The sequence below is a fragment of the Dysidea avara genome, chromosome 5 (genome assembly GCF_963678975.1).
Source record: "Dysidea avara chromosome 5, odDysAvar1.4, whole genome shotgun sequence".
In the NCBI taxonomy this organism is placed as follows: domain Eukaryota; kingdom Metazoa; phylum Porifera; class Demospongiae; order Dictyoceratida; family Dysideidae; genus Dysidea; species Dysidea avara.
Genome location: NC_089276.1, coordinates 4164730 through 4181726, shown reverse-complemented (window position 1 = coordinate 4181726; position 16997 = coordinate 4164730). Strand labels below are relative to the sequence as shown.

The 16997-nt window shown below is 36.9% G+C and overlaps 1 protein-coding gene across 1 annotated transcript in view; it reads left to right on the top strand.

The window, feature by feature from the left end:
- Window positions 1-16962, top strand: part of LOC136255751 (tyrosine-protein phosphatase Lar-like) — a 156839-nt gene extending 139877 nt beyond the window's left edge. Inside the window, exons 31-51 of the mRNA XM_066048627.1 lie at window positions 6329-6727; window positions 6781-6890; window positions 6939-7122; window positions 10227-10347; window positions 10407-10668; window positions 10723-10877; window positions 11001-11107; window positions 11787-12059; window positions 12279-12467; window positions 12523-12599; window positions 12664-12798; window positions 14598-14717; window positions 14775-15083; window positions 15146-15301; window positions 15356-15455; window positions 15516-15586; window positions 15640-15774; window positions 15828-15962; window positions 16319-16470; window positions 16527-16662; window positions 16717-16962. Coding sequence (XP_065904699.1) covers window positions 6329-6727; window positions 6781-6890; window positions 6939-7122; window positions 10227-10347; window positions 10407-10668; window positions 10723-10877; window positions 11001-11107; window positions 11787-12059; window positions 12279-12467; window positions 12523-12599; window positions 12664-12798; window positions 14598-14717; window positions 14775-15083; window positions 15146-15301; window positions 15356-15455; window positions 15516-15586; window positions 15640-15774; window positions 15828-15962; window positions 16319-16470; window positions 16527-16662; window positions 16717-16797 — 3407 coding nt within the window. The 3' untranslated portion in view covers window positions 16798-16962. The remainder of the gene's footprint in view (window positions 1-6328; window positions 6728-6780; window positions 6891-6938; window positions 7123-10226; window positions 10348-10406; window positions 10669-10722; window positions 10878-11000; window positions 11108-11786; window positions 12060-12278; window positions 12468-12522; window positions 12600-12663; window positions 12799-14597; window positions 14718-14774; window positions 15084-15145; window positions 15302-15355; window positions 15456-15515; window positions 15587-15639; window positions 15775-15827; window positions 15963-16318; window positions 16471-16526; window positions 16663-16716) is intronic.
- Window positions 16963-16997: the final 35 nt, after the last annotated feature.

The window sequence follows — 16997 nt, the reverse complement described above, 5'->3', positions numbered from 1 at the left end:
TATTTTCCACTAACTCAATTCTAAGTTTATTAATTTAGATAGGAAGTAGGGTTCCAGCTGTGAAACACAAAGTATCATGATGAATGATGGGTAATACCATGATAGTTCTTGTTTCACTAGCTTTATAGCTGGAACCCTACTTCCTTTTGATGTTAATTGCATTAGTTTGTTAACTTCTTTGTTATGGCAGAACTACTGTATGGTATATACATGTGGCTGTGACTGCTTTATTTAGAGTATCTCCATCTCGCTGACAGATGCCACAAACTATTTCAAGTATTTATACTAGAGAGAGAGAGAGTATATCAAAAGAATCACCTACTAATAGCAGAAGAAAATGGCCCTTATTTCCCCATAGCTGCAAGTGTTGCAGGAGAGTGGATGCTCAGGAATTGGCATAAACATATGAAAATTTGGTACACATAGCAAAAACAGCCAAGCTGTATTAAAATGGGTGCGGCCGCCTTTAAAACCCTGGATGAAAAAAGTTACAAAATCAAAGGTGGCTGCCATTTAGTAACCCAGAAGCCATTATTTAAATTTTTTATCATTAAACTTTAATATCATTTAACATCATTGTAGCTGCTGTCTCATGGCTGCCACCTTTGATTTCACAACTTTTTTCATCCAGGATTTTAAAGGCCGCACCCTTTTTATACAAATACTCCCAAAGTCCACCATAAACTGGCTTTGTGGCTTGTATTTTATAATAATATAAATTCCTTCCAAGTTAGGTATGCATGATTGTACTATTTGTCTATTAGGATTTTAGTTTGCAGTGACTGTTCTATTAGAGTATCTCAATTTTTCATACAAAACATGATAAGGTGCAGTTCCTCAACTTTTTTAGCAAAGCAAATCCTGCACATCTTTTATGATTTCCAGCCTGTTGTCACAAGTTTGCTAACATAGCACTTATTGTGATGATTATGATAATGACAATTGACTCGAGTAGGTCTTAACTGTAGTGTACCACCCTGTCGATTGGTACTTAAATATATGGCCATGATATCAGCTTTGATTTGACAAAATACTAGAGAAGTCACAAAAGTATTGTAATAGTTTATATGATTATACTTTTGTAATGTTCTAATAGAGCGCACGCATTTTTGAGGATTTCCAATAGAACACACATAGGATGTTCTAGATTTTCCATTGGTAGATTTATGAAATTATAAACTTTTTTTTACTATGAGTAGATTTCAGCTAGAATTCTCATTTATAAAGTAGTTTTGAGGGGCTCGTGTTTCATCATTGCATTAGACAATCTTGCACAAATTTGGTATGTGAAAGTGGAGGGCATTTGCAATACAAAAACCATTCTAATTCAAGAAGGAAGCACGGAGCTACGTGAAAATGCTGTTTTCTTCCTGTAAATATACGGATAGTGTGGCACGTCAACTTTCTTGGCTGCATGACACACTTGATATCAAGTTACATGCACAGCAACTATTCAGTATTCATCTAGCAGTTAACAAACATCAGTGTATTGCTTCATTGCAAATGGGTGTACTTTGTACTTCACAGCTCTGATCTTGTTAACTATAGGCAAAGTGATTGCCATTTTAAATGTATGTATTTAGTCAAACTTCTCTAAACCGATACCTACATAATCCAGAATCCTCTCTCTGTACTCCATAATCCGACACAAAATTTGATTCCATAGACTTGGAAGTACATTGTTTTTGATGACCTTTGTAATCCAACAGAGAATAATAGCAATATTAAAAACAATCACAGAAAAAGATTTTATAAGCAACCAAAGCATTACAGGTAATTTATGGTCAGGCATCAATATGGTTATCAAAGCACTTGCGTGGGTGAAGATCAAATGAAGAGTGCTGTTATTTCCATACAGCACTGAAAGGAAAATACAGTGCTATGTATAGAAATACAGCACTGTTGATAACGTGCATAACATTTTAAATTGCCAGAAGTAGCCAAAAACAATGCTATCTGGTTGTTTTATGATCAAACTTGTACTATATAGACACTTACTGATTGTCTGATGGCTGAAAAGTGAATCTACAAAATGAACACTCCAAGCAAAGAAAACCAGAAAGCACTTTACACCAGTTAAAGCACTGCCACGCTCGTGCAATATATATAAAAAATAGCACTCTGGAATGTCTCAAGCCGAATAGAGCACTTGGCTTTGCCTCGTGCTGTAATAGTCTCTCGCCCACGTCCGGTGCTATTTTTTTTCCATATTGCATGCAGTGCTTTAACTAGTATTTAGAAGACAGAAGCAGATGGAAGGAGGCATCAATTCTGAGCTTTGAATAGATTCTGTGAATGAATTTTTTTGTGATGTTGCACTGACCCAACCCTCCTCCACATTTGTTCCTGATACTACGTGTGAATCAACATCTTTTCATTTTAAATCAATCCAGGCTTATCTGTGAAGTTGCTCTTTAGCATCTCAAATGAAGTCTACAAGCCCTGATGGCTTATCAGTTGAGGGAAATGACTGCAGTTCCCTTAACCAAGTTATATAGCGTGTCTACGTACTACTACAGTTCCAGATGAGTGGAAGAAAAGTAATGTTACACCTGTCCTTAAATGTGGTCCACAATACGATCCATCAAACTTTTGCCCCATTTCTGTGGTGTCCATTGTTGCTAAGATTCTTGAGAAATTTGTTGCTTCCCAGCTTGAATTTTACTTTGAAACAAATCAATTATTAAGTCTTCACCAGGGGGCCTACCATCATGGTTGATCTACAGAGCAAATACTTCTGTTTGTCATCAACTTCGTTGTATGTGCTTTAGACCATTACAAAGTTGTGTGCTCAGCTTTCCTTATCTTAGGAAGGCATTTGACTTGTTTGATCATTTACTACTGTTGCAACGTTTAAATAGTGTAGGGTTTCATAGAACTGAAACAGCTTGGTTTACTGATTACTTGACCAATTGTTTGCAGTGAGTTAATACCAAGGACTCTTTTTAATCTTGAATACCTGTTTGTATAGGTCTACCACAGAGAAGTGCCTTTGGGCCGCTTCTGTTTCTAGTATATGTCAATGACATGCCCTCCCAGGTGCACCATGGTAACCTTTTGCAGTTTTCTGCTCTAATTTGTTCTGGCAGTACTTGTGAAGAAGTGGAGAAGTTATCTCATGACCTAGAGCTCATTTCTAAGTGGATTTCCCAGAGAAAGATGCGTCTTAACATTAGCAAATCAAGTGTGATGTGGCTCTCTTCCAAGCACAACAAAAATAAGTCAGTATATCCTCCTGTTATGATTGATGACCAGCCTCTTAAAGCCGTCACACAACAACGCTAATTTGTGACTATTGTCTTCAGTGGAATGCTCAGGTGTCTAATGTGTGTCACAAGTGTTCTTACTATTTATATCTCAATCACAAAAATCTTCATGTTTCACTTCTTAAGGTGTTGATGGAGTCTTGAATGATTTTACCACATATCAGGTATGCTCTGTCGCCACCTCTTGCCAACCAACAAGTTGGCTGCTTACAGCATAAACAGAATAGGGCAGTGAGGATGGTTTGATCTCTTAAAAAGTTTGGCTGTATATATGTACTGTTTGGACAGCTTGGTTGGCCTAACATATCTGAAGGAATCAAGATCTGTAGCTTGGCAACACGTCACCATCACTATTCTGCTTGCCAGTGCCTGCAACTGCACCCTCCAATAATATTTGCTGCTCACATACCCATAACACTCAATGTAAGGACTATTTTGCTAACGGTCTTCATTGTCACCTGGTTAAAACTAGGGCTCAAACGATTAGCTGAATATTCGGATTAATATTCATTCGCATTGTAGCTGAATCATAAAATTAACAAAGGATTATTCGCACGTGATCATTATATAGTGGCACGTGATTAGCTGTCAGTGATAGTGAAGCTTACTCCAGGTACTTCTACTTTGTTATAAACACTTTCTATCACAATATCGCTGTGATAATCCTTTCAGAAAGTGCACATTGGTATCTCTTCTTCTCAGTAAGTTATTCATACGAAGCCACAAACCTGTTTGTGGTTATTTGTAGGCTTCTTGGTAGTGGCCGCATTGATTACTGAATTGCATTCATAACAATGAAACCTTACACCGATTATTCGACTAATCTCGTAAGAGCTGAGCAACTATTCGAATACAGTAAACCACAATTTGTTTGAGCCCTAGTTAGAACACAGCTGTATTTCAGACATAGTGCCACTGCTGGTGGAATGAATTGCCATTTGATGTGCCCCACAAGCATGGGGAGTTTGTCTCGTTAATTAAGTCTTACTACCTGACTAATAATAGTTAGTGTGTGTATATATTTGATTGTCTAACTTTTTGTTGTTTTGTACTTATCATTTTTTGTGTTTTTCATTTTGTACTTATCTTTGTGTGTTTTTATGTATCCTGGCATGAAAGAACGGCCATGCCGAATGTCATGAATTTAAACAAAAAAAAGACAAAAATTATATAGTTTTTGTCTCCAAAAAGTTCACAGAATTTCTTGTAGACCTGTGGAAAATGATGGCATATGTTGTTGTTGTTGTTGTTTTTAAGTATTTTTAGTGGTTTCTTTAGACTTCATATTCATTAGTGAACCTATACTTCTCACAGATTAACTCTTTCGTGGTTGGGGATGCTTTCTAAGGTGGTCTTTAGGTGAGTGAAAAATTTTTGAAAAACAAGCGATCTCTATTATGAACCACTACCATGGTTCATGATAATATTAACACAATGGCAATTGCAGTTTTGTCTAAAATATGCTTACTGTTTCCTTTCTACTTGATCAGAACACATGATAGTGTGTCTTGTGGCCAAGTAAAGCCAATACGTTCAGACATGCAACAGACAAGTGTATTTTACAGGAACCACTATTTTCTTCATGCCTTTAATTGTAATGGCTAAATGGAAATAGCCCTTTTTTTTTTCTGCAAAAAATTCCTCAAGGTGGAACATCTTCTGTTCCAAATGTGAGCTAAATTGGTCCAGTGGTTATTGAGATATGCTCCTTCAAAGTTTGTCTTATTTTAAGTGGTAGTTCTAGTTTACTGCACCGGAATATAATTTCATACATAGAATAGATTTTTCTAGAACATTCTATGTGCATTGTAAAGGAAAAAAAGTGCACTCTATTAGAGAATTGCCAAGAAAAAATGTGTCCTCTATCAGAGTACTACATTTCATTTAATAAAGAGCTAGGCTACATGCCAAGCATGTGAGTCACATGATCAAGATACTCTAATAGAGCAATTGACTTCACTATGATTTGTTGTCACGCCTACTGGCTAAACCACTTATGCAAACTAGTTTTCATGCATGTGTCAGGTAATTATCAAGGTAGAAACCTTCAGTAATGTAATGGAAATCTGTTTAATTAACAATGAGTTATAATGTGAAAACAACCATACATGATGTACCAAGTGCATTTAGAGATCACTTTATACATGCAACATTCAGCAACTAGCTAATATTAAATTTTAAAAAGAGATTCAAAATATAGTACAAATGATGGGCAATCTCTACTATGAACCCACTTTTATGATTTATGATAACCAGCGATGATCTCTACCATTGTAATTGGAATAAACAAGCAGCTGAGGAGTAATTAACACTACACGACAACTATTGTTCATGTACCACAACTGAGCAGACTGCAGCAGTGATATTATATAAAATGAAGTTCCTGCTATAATGTACTGCAATGTTAGACAGTTTTTGGGGGCATTATTAGCTAGCTTGACAATTCCATTGTACAAGGATTGACCATCATTTCAATGGTACACATACTCACTAGATGTAGCATGATTTGTTATGGTTATTTAAACTGCTTCATGGTGCAGACTCATTTCTCCTTTAAGGAACTGCTATTGAAAAAATTGAAAATGTTTTGTTGCTTAGGAGTTTTATGGTATGGAGAATTATGTAGTTTTATCATACTCAAGGAATATGCCATCACTGACCGACTTACCTCACTTTTATAATGGTCATCACCACCGAAACTTTTAGTTACATGGAATTCATGCTAGACCCTAGTACAGTACATCTCAATTACCTGAACCATGTGTACCTAACACCTCAATTATCCAAATACCGAAGACTGTTCAGTTACAGTATATTAAAGTAAATATAGTATTGAATGGAGTTCTGTATATTGATCAACGGGCTTCAGTTATCTGAGGAAAAAAATTTTTGAGCACTTTCATTACTGCAAAGGTGATCAGATAATTGAAGATCCACTGTATAAGTAAGACCCAGTAATCAGGTTTTACTTGATAGGGCAAATTGTATAGTGTTTCACTGTAGTGTCTGTAATATAATGTATAGTAAAATTAATTGCTATAATATGTTAACACTTCACACAGAGCCCATACCTCCAGTTGTGGATGATCTGATGCCTATACCAGAAGAAAATCCATTTGGACCTTTTACGCTTAGTTGGACTAAACCTGTTCTAACAAATGATAATAAAGAGTTCTTTTCTGGTTACAATGTCACTACCAATCGTACAGTGCTAGAACCAATGTTAAGATCAAGGAAGAAGAGAATTGTTGATATACCAGATTCTGACAGTCAAAGTGTCATGCTTGATCCAAATGCTACCAGTTATACATACAGCACACCTTGTCCTTATGTGACTGATGCCACTTTATGTCCATACTCACAATATTGCTTCACTGTTGTTAGTGTGTTCACATTTAATAATGTCTTCATTGATGCATCTATACCTACCCCAATGTGTACAGGGAACACTGCTGAGGCTGGTAAGATTATTTTTATATAGCTAATAAAGTATGTTTCAATGATGACTGGTTAGTACCTAGTGATCCACCACAAGAAGTAAGGAATACCACTACTGGAATACATGAGATTGAAGTTGACTGGAAATTTCCTCAATTTCCTAATGGAATTATCAATCACTTTACAGTAAGAACATTACATCAGTAGGATGATGTTGTAACTTATCTCATTTAGATATATAGAAATGGAAGTGATCAACGAGTTGAACCCTCTGACTGTGACATCAACACATTATCATGTTCATATACTATATCCAACCTGGACCCATATACTATATATGTTATTGATGTGTCATCTTCTACTGCAGTAGGAGAAGGACCTCTTTCTGATGAAATATCCATTATGACTGATATTGGGAGTAAGTTATGAATGTTAGCATCCTGTTGCAATTTTGTTACACATATGCTATGGTTATGTTAGATATTTGTGAGCTAGATTCTTTTTCCATCATGACTACAATCAGAACTCTGGTTTAAAGTCTCAAGTTTACTCAGGCTTATGCCTATTACACTATCTAGTGACGTACAATGTGAGATGTGCTGAGGATCTGTTTTGCTGTAGTTGTCACCTCTGTGTGGCTAATACTTATTGGTGGTCTCGTTTTGTCTGTTTCAGAGGGAAAAAAAAAACACTTGAAATTAGTGTTGTTCCTAGTTATTACAGTTCTAGTTCCAGTTTTGGAACCATAATCTTTAAAATTACAGTTCTAGTTCCAGTTTTGGAACCATAATCTTTAAAATTACAGTTCTAGTTCCAGTTCAGTAACCATGACATTTAGAATTATTCTTCATATTCTAGAACAACACTTATTTTAACTTGAGTATTACCAAAAGCCCATAATGAAATATGGAGACTCACTATTAAGTTATATAAGCTAATATGCTAGTCTTGCCAGGTTTAATTGTTTCATATATATAGCTAATACTGTATATAGTTATCAGCATTATTACACTAACAACTATAACCCTAACACTCTATAGGGTGGTACTAAAATACCTGTAGCTATATGTAATTATCAAACATTGAACCAGACATAACATGTGACTGAGCCAGTATTTCGCATTCTCTTCTAATATTGTAGCCAATCAGTTGTTTCAAGCAGTATTTAGCACATGCATACGTACATGGTTGTAATACGTACATGGTTGTAATACATACAGTTTATATGAAGTTATATACTACATTGTGTGTTTCTGTCAGCAGATAAAATTCTGGTCTTGTAAAGAGCATAAAATCTTATTGGCAAAACTGTATGGTTATGACCAATTCCAGTTCCAGTATTAGAAAATGCTATGCATAGTATGCTTTGATCTTTGGCAGATAATGAGGTCTTTAAAAACCATGAAGAAACCTGTTAGTAGGTTTCTAAAATGGTTCTAGCAGGTCTCTAACTACCTGCTAGCAGATAGACCTCAGTATTGCAAATCTCACTTTCGATCATTGATTTGCTATGCTTGTTCTGCAAAGCATATACAGGCTAATAGCCCATAGACCAACGGAGCTTGACCTGCTCCATTCCTTTTATAAGCACACCTACACCAATTCGATTATGGGAGCTAGACTATAACATTGTAGGTACGTTTGCTATCATAAACAGAGAATTCCAGAAATATAATGGAGTTCTATTTAATGCCTGTCAGTGTTTCAAGCCTGTTTAATACGGACTCCCTATTTACGGAACTAAATAGGTAAGCTTTCTTGTAGAATGTTTATTTGTTTCTTATAAAAAAAAGTTATGTAGGTGTGAAATTGTGTATATACTGGCTTAGTCACAGAAGGCCTAGCACCAGACCAAGTATTATTAACCATTGACAACAATGTTACCACTTACTTTAAACCCTTGGTAGTGCTGGCTTTAACTTTATTGTCACAGTAGCTATCACTCTTTGTCTGATCCACCAGCTAACAGAAGCAGTGATAATGTAGCTAGATACAAGCTTTAATTTGAAAACACGTTCAATCTTCTCTACTGGCCATGGTCGCATGACTTGTTTTAACACGGTGACGATTTTGAAACAACATATAACTCAATCCCACAATGGTTCCACCTACATAGCGATATATATAGCGCCCGCATTTTCTAAGTCGGTTAGGAACCACGCCCTCGGCTCTTCGTGTTTTAGAAGCCACGAAGAGCCTCGGTCTAGGTTCCTAACCTATACTTAGTTCCAGTACTTGATAAAATTTCTTTGTAGTTCTAGTTCTAGTTCCAGTTTTGAGGAAGCAAAATTATAGTTATAGTTCCAGTTCCAGTTCCAGTTCTAGAACTGGAATAAAAAGGGCTAGAATTGGAATTATTTTAGTTCCAGTACTGAGAACTGGAACAATACTACTTCAAATTTTATTGCCAAAAGTGCATCTTTCTCCACTGGTTAACATAATTGTTTCTCCTACTTTCTGATTTATTTTACTTATTAAGGCTTTACAGCACAAGTACTGAAGGTCTGTAGGACACCTGGTCCTACAGCCTGTTTTAAAGTTGTTACAGAAATTGTGTTTAAAAAGGTGGAGAAAGGAGAAAAAATCCATGACTGGACCTGGGAAGCCTCGAACCTGCAGCCTTTCTGATAATAAGCTGTAGCAGCTATTCGTGCTTAGTTACCTCTGTAGATTAAAGGTCCACTAAAATATGACCCACTGAGTAAAAACCAGCCATTTTTGCTCATTCCTCAAATTGCATTGTATTACTTCTCTGTTATCTAGCTCATGCTTCATTACACTTCTCTGAAGTAAAATTAGTTCAGTTTGTTTACAAAGCTGGGTTAGCAGTACCATGAAACAAACAATGGTATCACTGTTACACTTTCCTGAGACACTATCTTGCCAGTAGTGCCATCGCAATTGTTTTCTTCACGTTTCCATCTGCTATATTGGACCCTTAAGTGTATGCAAAAGTAACCAAGAAATGAACTTGGACTTGCTTCGACTGCTGTACTGCTGATTTACAGTCCCTTTTTACAGGCATTCTTCACCACAAGACCAGCATAAATTGATTATCTCCCGTAGGCTTGTAACTGGCTCCAGTACTAGTTCTTATCGTGTTTCAAGTCATTATGTTAGATATGACACGAAACTTAATTGAATCTAGCTGTACATGGACACTTCTGTCACTTTATGGCACCTCATGCATTTTTGATGTGATATGATGCAATACAATTGACTAGCCACAATATACTTTTATGTATTATTCCTACTAAGCAAAACAAAATCTGACTAAATCATGTGTACCAACCTATCCCACTAGTAGCAAGGATTGATGATAACCAAAGTGTATTTTACCATTTCGGTGGACCTTGAAAAATGTTATGCAACCCATTTATATGCCAGCTATTATTTTCAATGTTAAACTCTTATTATTATTTCCACACAATGATTAACATAAGCTTGACTGGCAAGAGAGTAGCTACCTCTGAAAGGCATGTTAAATGTATTTCTATAATTGTGTTTACTATGTACATACAGAGCCTATACAAGAAAGTATCATTGATAGTGAAGCTAAATATTCAAGAAGTATTGGGTCCACAGAAAGTGGTCCAATCGATGTAGAGATTCCTCAATTTAGTGGAAGGGATGGACCAATAAGGTGAATAATGCTAGTGTTGTATTGTGGTTATGTTTAAATGTGTTTGTTCTGTTCTCCAGTCACTACTTCATTGTGGTTATCAATGCCACTGTAACTGATAATCAAGTACCTGATTCTATTAGAGATGATCAACTGAGACCATACAATGGTCCTGGACAACACTATGTTGCAGCAGTCTTATTACCTGATCAATATAATCCTGTTAATCCATACCAGTTGAGTTCTAACAGGACAACTATGTTTGAAGGAGTAACATACAAAAATGTACCATTACCTGTTGGATTGTATCGTTATTTTGTGCGTGCTTACACTATTGGGCCGGTATGTTGTGTTATGTATTGTAGTCAACTGATATTGTGTACACTGATTTTCCAGAGATTGTCAACCAACAGTGAAACGTCTCCATTGTTCACCATATCAAGATCAAGTTCTAGTGATAGTAGTGGTGCTGGTGCAGTCATTGGAGCAATTGCTGCTGTAGCTGTTATCCTATTAATTGTACTGATAATTCTGATTGTGTTAGCTATAATGTGAGTGTGCTGTCCTTGTGTATTAATGTGCACTTCTCCTTGAGTTTGTCAAACTACATCATTTTATCTTCATTGTTTTGTCAGCTTTAAAATATAACTGGAGATGCAATCTGCTTTCTGTAGTACCCGTCGACGTGGCAAAAAAACCAGTGCGACTCAACTTGAAAATTCTGAGTCTATTGAAATGCAAAAGCAGAGATCACCAACATCTCCAGTAGCTCGTAACACTGGTTAGTATAATGAACACACACACTCCATGGTGACAGCACAGTTTTTGTTTAGTAGAGTTATAAGCTTGATTGTATACTGTAGAGTCGAGTTGTTAAGCTCATGCATCTGTTAAGCGCGTATTATTTGTTAAGCGCATATACATTTCTTTTAATTAACCATGAATGATAAGCACACATGGGCAAATGCGACAATAAAGCTACACAAAGCAAGAAACATCAAGAAAAGCTGAGAGTACTGAAAAATGAATGTCTCTTCAAGCGCTTACGTCTCCCTTGAGGTCTTGCTTCGCCATGTATACAGCAAATCAGCCATCTGGATAGTGATAATCTTGTTTATCACGAAGGATTTCACCCAGAAGTGGAGTCAAATATTCTTACACACTGGCGTGGTGACTATTAACTACTCACAACGTGGTGATTCCGTGTTATACTCACCACAATTATTTATTAGGCGTATGCGTCTAACAGATAGTATGATTTTTACAAAAAGTTTTCTCCCTTATATGCGCATGCGCTTAACAATCCGACTTTACGGTATAGATTTTGCATGATAAAAATCAAAACTGTCGTTTTATGCTGTCAAGTCATTACTTAGAATTTAGTGAGTGGATTAACAAAACCAAATAATTTTCCCGTTAAATGGTGACAGTGTTATATAAAGTTTTACTTTGCTCTGTAGCACCTGTGATCACCACCCCAACTGTTGAAGTTATCACATCAGTTAACCAACCCACCACATTGTTTATTGAGACCACTGGTAATCCCACTCCTGAGATAGAGTGGACCAAGGATGGAGCTCCAGTTAACCACCCATTGATGTCTGATGGATCACTCTATATAATGCACACTGAACCTAGTGATCAGGGAGAGTATACGGTGACCGCTACTAACAGTATTAGTACTAGCCAGCAAATGATATCAGTGACTGTCATACAACCTGTATCAGTTTATCGTAAGCGTATGCACTCAATATTTGGCTAATGTGTACGATAAGTATCCAACTTTGTAAGTCATGCAGTAACATTAGAGATGTCAAACTCGCCTTAACTAACTTTTCACAATATTGTAGATCAAAACTCTTTCTACTAAGTATTATCACTTGTTAAAAATCTTACCAGCTATCTTTATTACACTGTGCCTTTATAAAATATTTGTGTGATTGTGTTTGTAGCTGATCCCGATCACAAAGTGATCAAAAGAGATGACTTTGCTCAGCACATGGCATTGCTTCGTTCTGACATGGAGGAAGGCTTCAAGATGGAGTATGAATCACTGGATATGGCTGAATGGGAGTTCACTCAGTACAATGCTAAAGTAATTGCCAATAAAAACAAGAACCGTTACATCAACATAATTCCATGTATGTTACACAAGCAATATATAGTACTTCTTTAACACCATTGTAATTTATATAGATGACCATAGCAGGTTAATACTAAGTATACTGGACAATATGTCTGGAAGTGACTATGTGAATGCCTCAGTCATACCGGTAAGTGTGTACAGTGGTAGAGTTTTAGTGTGTTTGAAATTAACTTTGCTATTATTTTGTTTAGGGTTACAATCAGAAAAATGCTTATATTGCTACCCAAGGACCAATTCCATCAAGTTATGGAGATTTCTGGCGGATGGTTTGGGAGAATGAGTCAACCACAATTGTAATGTTGACCAACTTGAAAGAAGATGACAGGGTATATCAAAATCAACTATTGTTAAGTACATAATAGTAGTAGTGTTGCACCAATAATCAGTTGAATTATTGGTAACAGCTGATATTAGCTAATTTTACAAGTATCGGTATCGCCCTTATAATAAAACATTACTGTAAATGGCCTGGCACAGGCCTATAAAGCAGAGGTACTTATAATGAGAATACATGCCAGTCACAGGTTTGTGAAAAGCCCACCTGCTAATATTTAGGAGTGAAGTAAGCCTGTGACAGTATTGTCAGACAGGCCTGCAGCAAGACAAATCACATACTGTCACAATAATATTATGGTATTTGTCAGGCATGTAACAGGACTGCATTGTTAGATGCATGATAAATCCATCCTGCAAAATAATTTCTTACAGGACTGGTATATACATGTACTCTGGTTGCTATGGTGACTATTGTTTACACTGGTTACCATATTATAGTGTCACTAATGGCCCACTTAGCATGTTTCCAATATCCCTGTACAGTATACAGTTAACACATACACCATGCTGACTCATGCACTACCCCAGCTTCCTATTTAATAAGGGTTTCAATTTGTATTTATAACGTTACAGACAAGTGTTATGTTTCATTGTGGGATTGAGATGCAACAGGCCTGTATCGGACCTGAACCCATTTTCCACAGGCCTGCCACAGTTCTTGACTTCACAGACTCATTACCAGTTTACAATACACACATGTTACAGGCCTGCTAACATACAATTATATTACTTATTATAGGAGATTCATGATATTGGATAGTCACACAGGACTGACATTTGTGTTCATGAGAGAAAAAGACTGTTACAGGCTTGTAACCTATTTTATTAAATGTGTAAGTGTTTACTACAGGCTTGTGGCACATTTAGGTGATCCATATGGGCCCATAGTCATATTAGAATAACAGCTTTAGCAGGCCTGTAACCATCTTACTGCCTGTACCAGGCAGTTTACATTTCAAAAAGCAGCACATAGATGCCTGTATTAGGCCTGCAACAACATAAAGCTTTTGTAAGGGAGGCTACAAAGCAGAAATAATTTGCCGATTAACCGAAACCCACAATCAATCGTTAATGACGGCAATGAACAGGTGAAAGTAAAGAAGGTGGTGAATGTAGCAGTAAGTGGTTTGCTGTAACTGTTTTGGCTTGTTTGTTTGCACAAGTATGGCTGCAAGGCTATATAGTAGGCTGTGTATATTTGTCTGCCGCACGCACTTAGTTGATCACTCTTCACAAAGGGTCTGGAGTCCCACTAGAAACACATAACTACTTGGCTTCCTTTTTCCATGAAAGGGGTTAGTGGAAAACTATAGAAAACATTGTAAAAGTCGGTCTCCCACGCAATTAATTACATTGATTACATTATCATTACAAATGCAGTTTATACACATAAACTTTTGGTGATTTTCTGCTTGTTCTGAAGAATTGAAGAATATTGGTAAATATCAGCATATTGGTTACAGGAATAGGCGAATAATCGATATGGGTAAATGTGAAAAAATGTATATCGGTGCAACACTAAATAGTAGGGATCACATGGTTCTCATTTTCCACCATATATAATTTACCCAAATCCATCACATTGTTAAGAAGCTAAGTAGAGGTTTGATGTGCAGTGTTATGACTCAAGTGCAGATGAAAGCCTTGTTGGAAGTGCTGTTTTATTAGATCCCTACAATAACATTTTAGAACACCTACATGTTTATTATTATAATTGTTCTACTTGCAGTACAGTGATTGTGTTGTGTACTTAAGTTGATATAGTTACAATTAACATAATTTCTTTTAGGTCAAATGCCATCAGTATTGGCCATCTTATGGCTCTGCCATGTATGGCAACTTCCAAGTTACACTACGTGATGTTGAGAACTTAGCTGAATACAGCATCAGGATATTCAGCCTTCAACCGGTACGCTAAATTCAGCTCTAAGATTCTCATGCATTTGTATTCAATGTACACATACAGATTGCAAAATCAGGAGATGCTAATACCGAGATGAGGGAAGTACGACAATTCCATTTCACTGTGTGGCCAGATCATGGTGTCCCAAAATATGGAACAGCCTTGCTTGCTTACCAGCAGAGAATTGATAAATTCCATAATCGCAGGTCACATGGTCCTATGGTGGTCCACTGTAGTGCTGGTGTCGGTAGGACTGGTACCTTCATTACTATTGATACTCAACTACAGAGGATTAAGCATGAAGGAACACTTGACATATTCAACAATGTCCGCCAACTTCGCCACTGCAGAAATTATATGGTGCAGACCCAGGTTAGCTTTTAAGATATTATCTAGTGACACTGCATCTTTGTACTAATTTGTTGCAATCTTAGGCACAATATGGATTTCTTCATGATGCTATACTGGAGGCCATAATGTGTGGAGACACATCCATTGCTGCTCCAGTGAAAGATGCTAAAGAGAAAGTGTCAGAGTTAGCAAAGATTAATCCTAAAACAAACAAGACAGGGTTTGAGACTCAGTTTGAGGTATATACAAAAAGTTAATATTAACAGTAGTTGACCACAACATGTTTTGTGTAGAACTTGAAAAAGTCTTGTCCACCTGAGGATAGTTTTGATTGTAGTGTTGCTCGACTACCAGACAACATGCGCAAGAATCGTTTCCCCAATCTTTTACCTTGTGAGTACAGACTCTCTTACATACAGTGCATATGGTGCTATGCTTCCATTCTTTGTGTAGCTGATGCTGACAGGGTGGTGTTATCCACTGATCATGACCAACCAGATTACATCAATGCTTGCTTCCTAGATGTAAGCAGTAACTCAGCTGTGTCTTTACATGTGATTAAAATTTGTTTTATTAGGGTTACCGTCACCGAAATGCTTTCATCTGCACACAAGGTCCCATGAAAGAGACCATCAGCGATTTCTGGCGTATGATCTGGGAGCACAAATCTTATGCTATCATAATGTTAACAGAACTACAGGAGAACGGAAGAGTATGTGTTATTACAAAAAGTTTCACTGAGTAATTTTGGCTATTCCATATTAGGAGATGTGTTGCCAATACTGGCCTGACCTTGGTATGACACTGACTTTTGGTGTATGCACCATTGAGACAATTAGCGAGGACGTCCCACGACAAGAGTACATTAAACGGACCATCAGAATTTCAGTAACCAGCAACGTAAGTTGTTTTTCCATGTAGGAGTTCCCTTTGTGTTGGTGTCACTAATGGACAAGACCTCATACTTGGTTTTGAGGTTTATTGCTGACAAAAATGGCATCCGTTCCACCTGCAATAATAATGACGTAAATAAATTGTTTGCTGATGTGGCATACGTTTATCTTTATACGGAAATATGTGATCAGTAGAGAATTGCTCAAGCATATATTTGGGGTGAATGTATTATTCACATACATGTAAGCTTTGTGAGAAGAGCTGCAGCATGTACAAGTGTACGGTAAATGTTTTTGGTGATGTGTTTGTTTTGCTTGATGCATAAGATTTATTCGCTTAATTGGCATATTGTTTTGTTATAGCCTTCAGACACAAGAACCATCACCCAGTTCCACTTCCAGCAGTGGCCACTGGCATCTTGCCCTAACAATCCTGCCTCAGTCATTGATTTGCTTGAAGCGATGGAACGTGTGCAGCGTAAAACTGGAAATGGTCCTATCACCGTCCACTGCAAGTAAGAAACAGATGAAAATTTTAACTCTTATTTTATTGATGCTTTTTCATGTGTAGTGATGGTATCGGCCGTTCAGGAACTTTCTGTGCCTTAGCTGCTAGCCTTGAGCGCTTCAAGACAGAGCAGATGGTAGATGTGTTCCACACCATCAAAACCATCCGCATCCAACGAGCAGGAATGGTTCAAACCCTTGTAAGTATCCATTAGTGATTACTATTGTCTGATTTACTCTGTTCTACATTACAGGAGCAATACGAATTTATTCATAAAACCCTGCTGGAGTATATGACTCGGTTTGAGTTATATGATAACTTCTCTGGCCGCTGACACGGAGCGAAACTGTGACCATTATTTAGCCGTTCTGTTTTGTAATATTTAGGCCTTAGTCATGTTCGTATGCACTACCATACACAAGTAGAGACAAAACAAACAAAACACCATTTTGTACAATGTCATAATACATTTACATTGTTGTTTATAGTGAGAATTTGAGCGTGGCTAAGTGGTTTGTGGCCTGAGAAAAACAA